Genomic DNA, 9,762 nt, shown 5'->3' on the forward strand with positions numbered 1-9,762 from the left:
TCCCCCTTGCCGGCGGGCGGGGGCAGCATTCGCCCCCCAACTCACACTGCACCGTACCGACCCCTCATGATCCCTAACCGGAATTTGATCTTGCCCAGGAGGTAAACCCTGGGGTTCCACACCAATGACAGAGTCATTGCCTCTGGGCCAAAGCGCTACTGAAACTAATTATACACCTTTGAGATTTATGTCTTTTTTTTGGGGGGTGTACTGCATGAACCTCTTTTCTGACAAAAGTTTTGTTGCTCAAATACATTTTGTGACTAAATCTAATACATATAAATGTCAGCATATGCCTGATGCATATCTGCACATTTATTGAAAACATGGTGTTGAAAGAGGAGAATTGATTTTATGCTGTGAGGTTTGCTATGTATATTTGCACTCACCAACAAAAAGGCTGGAAATCAGTGAATTTGGCCCAACCTTTCTCCTCCGCATCAGCGGCAGCTGGTTGGGTGACTGGATTGTCCCAAGCTGAAAAGTCATATCCAGCATCTGGAGCCTTTAAGTTTGTATCTGCAAAGTCCGCAACCCAGCCAGTGGCTGTATGAAGCACAGCACAACACACCGTGTTATTTTAAGAGGAACATGCAAAGCAAAAAAAAAAAAATTCAAATTATCTATAGTAAACTATACTCTGTTTAATGATAGTAATATCTGTATTCCTATAAATGACATTCATTTTTTTTTTTTTTTTTGTCCTCCACATGTGCATCGCACTCAGTCCTGCCCTAATCTTACCACGGTCTAAGAAAGGATCAGCTCCTTCCTTTCGTTCCTCTTCTTTCTCTGAATCTGAGCATGCTGCTCTGACAGAGGCTTCGTTTCCAGACAGGACTGTCTGGTCAGGGGTCTTAATGGCACCTTGGCATTGAGAGGATTGTGAACCGCCGAACCTTGAACAAGAACAAGACATTTTATTTTTGCCCGACCCGACCCGACCCGAATGAGGACATTTTACAACAATGTCAACACATGTTAGCATACCTGTTTCTGGACTTGGTCTGTGTTGCATAGTTAATCTTTTTGTCCTCCCATATGTCCTCCTCACTATCGTCAAAGGGCAGAATCTTCTCCTTGCAACAAGCCCTAAAAACGTCTGTGTTAGCCTGTCGTTGATAAAGAGACTTGAAATGTATGATCTACACAGCGGCCATTGATTCTGACTGAGGATGCTAGTAAGGCAGTAGGCTCTCTATCTATTTATCTAGCTCTCTATCTCTCTATCTATCTAGCTAGCTATCTAGCTCTTTATCTATCTAGCTAGCTAGCTCTCTAGCTATCTATCTAGCTATCTCTCTAGCTATCTATCTAGCTCTCTATCTAGCTAGCTATCTAGCTCTCTAGCTATCTAGCTCTCTAGCTCTCTATCTAGCTAGCTATCTAGCTCTCTAGCTATCTAGCTCTCTAGCTCTCTATCTAGCTAGCTATCTAGCTCTCTATCTATCTAGCTATCTAGCTCTCTATCTATCTATCTATCTATCTATCTATCTAGCTATCTATCTATCTAGCTCTCTATCTAGCTAGCTATCTAGCTCTCTATCTATCTATCCATCTATCTATCTATCTATCTAGCTATCTATCTATCTATCTATCCATCTATCTATCTATCTATCTAGCTATCTAGCTACCACGCAAGCTAAATGTTAGCTTTCAGTTCACATTAAACAGTCATTTATTATTATTATTAATAATAATAATAATAAAAAACAATTTTAGTTTCATTTACTCGAAAGCTGGAACAGTTTAGATGAACACAATACTGATGTAATTGCAGGAAGACACAAACAAAGATTTTCTTTAACTCAGAGTCCCTCTCTTTTTTATGTTTTTATGAAAGTTATGCTTCACGTGCCAAGCTCATGCGCTTACTAGCAGTAAATTAATAAAACTTGTGAAAATGTATACTTTATATATATATTAAAATATATAATTTCACGTTTGTTATTTTCACATTGACAGCCGCTAGAGGGCACTCTAGCTGGTCGGTGTGACATATTCCGGAGCGACTCATACTGTATATGTTTGTTCATCATTATGCATTTTTTGGCTGGTGCAACTAATACAGTACCTGTGTAAGTTCTTAGATATACCAAAAATCAAACATGTAATGTAAAAATGTGAACTCACACTGTCCTGGCTTGACTTAATGTTGATATTTATTTCTGCAATCTGGTCAAATGTTGCTCTGAAAAAAAAAAAAAACCAACAAAAAAACACACAATTAACAACATTAAGGGCAACATTATATTAAAATATGAAAATGTCGATTTGTTTTCCTACACAATGCTGTCATCGTGCTCGGTAAACTCCTCATCGTTGAAGCCAAACTGATCCACGAAGTTTGCCGTCATCTGTTGAATCTGGTAGTCTGAAAATGCCTGAAATGAACACAACGACGTTCAGTGACCTTACTGTACTTAAACTCAAAATGTGAAATGTTGTGTGTATTTTTATGTGTACTGTGTACCTGCTGTAGTGTCAGCTCTTTAGGAAAAGGGCTCTCCATATCGTCCTCTGAGGAAGAACGAGGATTTCCTGTTCCAATCTGTGCAGGACAACCACCACAGCTAAATAACTAATGTTTCAAAATTGATTCTAAACTGAGGTGATATTATGTATTGCATAATGCAATTGCGTAAACTTGCATTTACCCATAGAGTTCTCTGTATTTGATGTGCAGTCCAAGGCTGTTATTCATCGATGAAATGTATCACATAATAACGCGAACGTACCCACAGATTACAGTGTAGCACTTTGTCAGCATGAACTGGAGTTTCAATTTTAAATTAGACAGTTCTCAACTCGACTCTTTTCTTATCTCTCTGGCACTTCCACCAAAAAACATTTTTATCTTCGCTAACTTCTATCACCGTCATTGGCATACTTGATTAACTGTCATAGCACACTACTGTACCGTGGAATCACTGATCTCCAATATGTACGTTAATTGGCATTCATGGCGATGTACTCAGATAGATAGCTAGCTAGCTAGCTAGCTAGCTAGTAGATAGATAGATAGCTAGATAGCTTGATAGCTAGCTAGCTAGATAGATAGCTAGATAAATAGATAGATAGCTAGATAGCTAAATAGTTAGCTAGATAGATAGATAGCTAGATAGCTTGATAGCTAGATAGATAGATAGCTTGATAGCTAGCTAGCTAGATAGATAGATAGCTTGATAGCTAGCTAGCTAGATAGATAGATAGCTTGATAGCTAGATAGATAGCTTGATAGCTAAATAGCTAGATAGATAGCTAGATAAATAGATAGATAGCTAGATAGATAGCTAGCTAGATAGCTTGATAGCTAGCTAGATAGATAGTAGCTGTTATTCATCGATGAAATGTATCACATAATAACGCGAACGTACCCACAGATTACAGTGTAGCACCTTATCAGCATGAACTGGAATTTCAATATTAAATTAGACAGTTCTCAACTCAACTCTTTTCTTATCTCTCCGGCACTTCCACTAAAAAAAACATTTTTATCTTCGCTAACTTCATTTATTTGTATCTAAATGTGCAGAACCCAGACATGGACAAACTAAAGTTTCGCAGGACTAAGGGTCCCGGATGCGGCTCGTTCAGCTTTTTAATCCGATAATACTCACATATCCCCAATAGGTGGCGTAGAAAATGATTAAAGCATTTTAGCATTTTAGCCTTTACGCATGACTTACACATGTCATTTTTCTTAGTTCACATGAATGCACCATCTATCTGCGACGCCTTTTTTTTTACCTATTTGTATTTGCTAACAAGACAGTGGGAAGAAAAAATGATTTCCCAGAAGAACTTAATTGTTTCCAGGACACTTTTTCCACAATTGTTTTCCATGGCTGGAAACTGGTCAATAATTTTCCAGATTTTCCAAGGGAACCCTGACATTCTATTTTTTGAACCCAAATAAAAATTCACCTCTTTCACATCCGTGCAGTACCCCTCTTGATTTTATCCAACTACTTTTCCCTGCTTGTCGTTGATCAGAAAATTAAAAAAAAAAGAAAAAAAAATTAAAACCAATTTTCTTCTGTGTCTGCTCTCGAGTATGTAAATAAATAATTGAAATAGATTAAAAATTAAAAAAAAGAAGTTTTTTTTAAATTATCCCAGGATTTTTTTAGATTAATGTTGTGTTCAAATTATATTATTATTCTTGTGTTAGAAATCACAAATGTGGATGTGTGTTTACCAGGTCTATGCTATTCTTCCTATTGGTCTCTGACAAGGTTAGGTCCACAAAGGTTTCCCATTTTTTTCGACAGTCCTCTGGTAGCTCTAAGTACAAAAAAAAAAAAACACAACAAGTTAATTATACGTTAACACCTCACTTTCTTAATGTTAGTTTCGTCGCGCTTATTTGCATCTACACAGACCTGCAATAAGGCCACTTATCTGCATGTGAATGAGCCCCTTCTCCAGATTGTGGACAACCGTATTAGCAATTCTGGTCAGATGTCCCATATACCCTCTCCTCATACCACCCTCTGATCTAAATACAGATAAAACACACATTAGTGTAGAAAAAAAAAAAACTTCGACCCATACACCAAAATGTAACATTGGTTCCTCTTACTGTGTTTTATCATTCTCTTCCCAGGCCGTTAGAATCCTCTGGACAAGGTGACAGTGTTGGAACAACTGAGGTAAGACAACAAGTTTTGAATCAGAGACTGACCCGGCTGATCTCACACACACGTGTCATTTTTTTGGTCACAAAGAGGCTTACATAAGTCACCATTAGGTTATACTCAGAGTTTTCAGACACAATTGAGGATTCAGATGCGGGCTTCTGAGATAGCTGTGCTGGTGACGTATCCTGTGACGGAGGGATGTCCTCCTGGGATGCCACAGCGGACTGAAACCCCATTTCGTGGACACAAGGCCGGAGAATGGCTGCAACACAAAGCTCCACTTGGAGGTGCAGGAAGTTGTTCCATGTGTACTTAAAAAACAGGTCCTGGAAAAAAAAAAAAAAAAAAAGGCAAATGAATCTACAGTTTAGAGCAAATTGAATTACCCTAAGAACATCACTTGGAAAAATTAGGTTCACAGAAATTTAACAAAGGGATTCCTAAATATTTAAAACAAGAAATCTCTCGTTTCTGGGCAAATCCCTTAATGTTTTGCCTGAACCTTAAAATGCGATAGAAACCATCGTCATAATTATTTAAGTTTTAATTGACTTCAGACTGAGACTGTCACGTCATGCACTTTGTTAGATTCAATACTGTGTTCCAGTGATGTTCCATACCACCAATTTCCTTTCCGATCCGATACCGAGTAAAATTAGGGCTGGTATCGCCGATACCGATATCGATACCGATATTTTATCGGTATTTCAAATTATAGCTTCTTTAAGAATCCAAGGCAGAGTTTATTTATTTATTTATTCATTTTAAACTCTGGAGTGTACCAGTGTACTCTGGAGAATAAGCATTTGATAGTCTTTATTTTTTTACATTTCTAATTCATTATTCACCAAAACATGTTATTTGTAAAACTAAAATAAATAAAATAAATAATCTGAGGAGCCATTTGGGACCCGAAAGAGTCAGATTTTTTCAGTGAACCGAGCCAAAAGAACCGGTTCTCTAAAAAAAAAAAAAAAGAGCCGAAATTCCCATCAATAGTGACTGAGTGAGAGCACAGAGTAGAGCCTCCTGTGCTTACGCATACACACACCCAGGCGGAAGAAGAAGTAGTCCCACCAACCTAACGTCACTTAGACAACATCTCAATCATTTGGATACTTTTCACCATGTTTCTGTTTAGGATACACCTCATCTCAGAATGCGTAAGTATCAAAAGTATCGATATTTTGATTTCAGAATCGATTTCAGAGCATAAAGATCCAGAATCGGAAGTATCGATATTTCAGGATCGATCCGCACATCACTACTGTGTTCTTTGACCTTCCAACGACATCACTCAAACCGCTAACGTAACTGTGGGACGGATAGAAGGCCTTGATATATTAGCTTGATGGGAGAGTCCGATTGGTTAGAGAAATAATTTTCTTGCCAATCATTTTAGACTCCCCAAAAAAATTCCTTTATCCTGGCAACACATGAACCTGAAAAATCCTTAGGTATACGCGACGGTAAGCAGCGCAACCAACAGGAAAAAGCGAGCGAGAATGAATGATGAGAACAGACTACTCCGTACTAGTCACTGATATGTGATAAAGTATAATGGTTTTAAGTCCACTAACCAGAAGCAGATTCATCGTATCAAGTCTGCAAAGTTCCTGGGCTATTACTGCATGGCTCGCAGAGCTGGTGTAGAGCAGAGACGCAACTAGTCTGGCTACATGCAGGCGTGTGTTTCCCAGTGGTTCCTTCAAGACTCCCATGGTGGTCAGCATTGATCCTTTCTAATTGCGTACACAGGAAAAAAGAGAGAACTTTAGGAATTTGTAGTTTGGAGTAATAATAGACCAAAAAATAAATACTGTATTTTCCGGACTGTGAGTCGCTGCGAACAAAAAATGCATAATGAAGTAGAAAAAAAAACAACAAACATATACAAGTTGCTCGGGACTATAAGTCGAACTAGTGCCCTCTGGCGGCTGTCGCTGCAAAAATAACAAACAATGTAAATTTTCAGTGGTACAGGAGTAAAAGTTACTGACACACAAGCCTAGAGTGCCCTCTAGTGTCTGTCAATGTGAAAATAACAAACGTGAAATTATAACATTTAAAATACGGTAAATTATAGAAACATTTTACAGTAATCTTTTAATGTTATAAGTAATCTTACATTAAAACCTATTTTTTTAATCTTCTTTAATCTTTCAGTATTAATGGTTTGACTATTTTAAGATTTTTTTTATGATTTAAATGTTAGTTTTTTTTTTGTATTTTTTCCCTTCGGGAAATTAAGGCTCCAGCAGCAGTACAGCACCAAAGGCAACAGTAAAAACACACAGATGAGTACAGTACAACAAACACAACAAAATACAAAAGCCTGAACAGTGGTTAGTAGATCAGATTAGTAGGTTAGTAGTCGTAGATAGATAGGTTAGTGTTAGTAGTGTTAGTAGATTAGTTGATAATTATTGTTGCTGTCTGTGATGTTGTAGACTATATATACATATAAATGCATATATATGCATATATATATATATATATATATATATACATATATATGCATATATATACATATATACATATATACATATATATGTATACATATATACATACATATATATACATATATATACATATATAATATAATATATATATATAATACATAAAATAATACATAACGTTTTAGGACCTGCAAAGTAATACGCTGTAGGTAACGAATGGAAGTTAAGACTTTTAAATGATATCGATGATTGTAGTTGCTTTTAGATCTCACTGTGTATGTGTATTTTCTGTTTAATTGCGGGTGTTTTGGCCGTGAAGCAAGATAATAGAAATAAAAAATAAATAATATTTTTGACTAATTGTTATTCCTGTCCGGTGCACACAGCCTGGGCTGCAACACTGATCTATATTTTAACAGGAACTCAGACACAGAGTATAGGCTGATTTTGTGTTTTGTTTTCTGTACTCAGTAGTATATTTAAAAAATATATATTCTGTACCTTAGGTGGCTCCAGAAGTAGGTGGTGAAAGTCTGCAAGATTTGGTTGGATAGCCAACAAAATGTTGCTGTTAACCATATAACTTCTTTCAAATCCCTGACCATCCAATATACCATCCACCCTGTGAATAAACACGAGGGAATGTTAACGACACTAAGTAGAGAGACACATTTTAAAACAATACAACCCCAAAAAACAAAATAAAAACATTTTCTAGTGTGCTAATATTGTATATATTATATTTTGTTTTGTTAATGAAACATTTAAACTAGCAGGGAGTTTTTAATGCTGCAAACCACCATTTATTATAGTTAGCCATGGCAATAAAATGTAGCAGGATCACATGGTCAAATAATAATAATTTTATAAAAAGTAAATATTAAAATCCCCAATATATGGTCTAGCCCAGGCATGGGCAAACTAAGGCCCAGGTGGCGATTGTGGCCCGCATTTTAATCGGCCTGCCAAATTATATAATTTCTTTATATTATCATTATACGTCTGCCTTTTCCCTGCAATACCGACGTTTCCCCAACAGATGGCGTCGAAAATGACAAAAGCATTTTAGCATTCATTATACCCTTTATGCATGACTTTTACATGTTATTTATCTTTAGCAATTTATTTATCAATTTTTAGGACAATTGTCGGTGCGAATCTAAAAGTCTGCCCCATTTTATGGGCTATTACAAAACATTACATTTTTATTTTGATTCTTTCACTTACACAGGCCTCCTTATTTCCAGCAAGGTGAGAAGTACTTGGATACCGTTTACAATGCAGCTCTCAGTCCTCTCTCCCGAAAACATATTTTGCAGCAATTGCTGCACACATTCCTGGCTGGAGAAATAGAAATGAAATATATATCAAAGTCAAAGTCATCCTTTGTAAAATTGTGAACGTGTGTTCAATTCTGAAAGTACACAGGTGCGTCCGACTCACGACTCGACCACAGTAAGCAAAGGGTCAGGCTGTGAGAGTTCTTGAAGCTGATTGGCCTGGTCTCTGCTTAGACGAATGATGTCACACAAAGTTTGAGACGCATTGGATTGTCTCTGGGAGAGAGAGAAAAAAAAAAAAGCACCTTAGACTTGGACTTTATTTACATAATAAATCTTAACAGTGGTTATTTGATCAAAAGTCAGCAGAAAAATCATTTGGAAGAATCGCGTGCAAAGGTTCTGATTCAATAATCTACTCTGTATTTATGATGTGCAGTTTTGATACAGGTTACTTTACCCATTTTTATAACAATAATATAAAATGTTTTCTTAATTATTATTATTTCATATTATCAATATATTTGTTTATATCTATGTTTTTAATGTTTAAATAGGCAGAGGAATTTTAATTTAATCAATTCATATACATATACATTTGTATATTTCTGGGGGGCTGGAATGAATGAATTGCTTTTTAGTTTTTAATGGGGGAAAATGCAATCGAGACACGAGTGAATCGACATACTGTACGAGTGCTGTTGTGGAACGGATTCAACTTGTATCTTGAAGCCCTACTGTGCAGCCGTTTATCCCCAAAATTATATTTTTATTATATTTTTTAAGGCATCATTTGGTGAAACCCAGGCATTGCATTATGGGGTCTTAATTATCAGAGGCAAAAAAGATATTGATTCCTACAGGTATTCCATAATTTAGCTAATAAAAGCCGACTGATATTATCGGACATCCCTAACATATATATGCACAAAATATGTACATAAAACATACATCAATACTTAGTGATACCTACAGTTACTCAATGTATGCAAAGATATATGAAAAAACAATTATAACACAATACTGCATAAGGTAACTTTTGTGGCATCAAGGTGTATTTCGCACATCACAGAAATTCATTTTATGTGTTCGGTACAAAAGACAATCTATTTCACAAAAAGAAAAGGCTCAATTGCCTCTTTAAGGAACATTTTACATTACATTTTAGATTAGCCTTACTTGGCGCTAGCTTCAGTTGCCATCAGATCCATTAATTAATTTGTCTTCAGCTATAGTGGATAAATGGTTAGATAAGGGTATGGCTAAAGGGATGTACTGTATGGATGTGACCCCCTTACCTCTTCATCTCTCTCCGGGTGAATTAGTTCAATAAGCCTCTGGGCCAGCTTTTCCTTATTCAGCCACTGTTGTTGAAAAAAT

The 9,762-nt window shown here is 36.4% G+C and overlaps 1 protein-coding gene across 1 annotated transcript in view; it reads right to left on the reverse strand.

Moving 5' to 3' along the window:
* LOC103380074 (serine/threonine-protein phosphatase 6 regulatory subunit 2-like) overlaps positions 1 to 9,758 on the reverse strand; it is a gene marked incomplete at its 5' end in the record, with an annotated part of 18,135 nt that extends 8,377 nt beyond the window's left edge. The window contains 15 exons of the mRNA XM_025056343.1: positions 390 to 546; positions 745 to 899; positions 991 to 1,112; positions 2,134 to 2,191; positions 2,287 to 2,384; positions 2,474 to 2,551; positions 4,202 to 4,287; positions 4,386 to 4,501; positions 4,586 to 4,650; positions 4,739 to 4,969; positions 6,224 to 6,385; positions 7,604 to 7,724; positions 8,330 to 8,443; positions 8,546 to 8,658; positions 9,681 to 9,758. Of these exons, the coding sequence (XP_024912111.1) occupies positions 390 to 546; positions 745 to 899; positions 991 to 1,112; positions 2,134 to 2,191; positions 2,287 to 2,384; positions 2,474 to 2,551; positions 4,202 to 4,287; positions 4,386 to 4,501; positions 4,586 to 4,650; positions 4,739 to 4,969; positions 6,224 to 6,385; positions 7,604 to 7,724; positions 8,330 to 8,443; positions 8,546 to 8,658; positions 9,681 to 9,758 (1,754 nt within the window). The remainder of the gene's footprint in view (positions 1 to 389; positions 547 to 744; positions 900 to 990; positions 1,113 to 2,133; positions 2,192 to 2,286; positions 2,385 to 2,473; positions 2,552 to 4,201; positions 4,288 to 4,385; positions 4,502 to 4,585; positions 4,651 to 4,738; positions 4,970 to 6,223; positions 6,386 to 7,603; positions 7,725 to 8,329; positions 8,444 to 8,545; positions 8,659 to 9,680) is intronic.
* Between the last annotated feature and the right edge of the window lie 4 nt (positions 9,759 to 9,762).

This window comes from Cynoglossus semilaevis, chromosome 6 (assembly GCF_000523025.1).
Source record: "Cynoglossus semilaevis isolate Cse_v1.0 chromosome 6, Cse_v1.0, whole genome shotgun sequence".
Lineage (NCBI taxonomy): Eukaryota > Metazoa > Chordata > Actinopteri > Pleuronectiformes > Cynoglossidae > Cynoglossus > Cynoglossus semilaevis.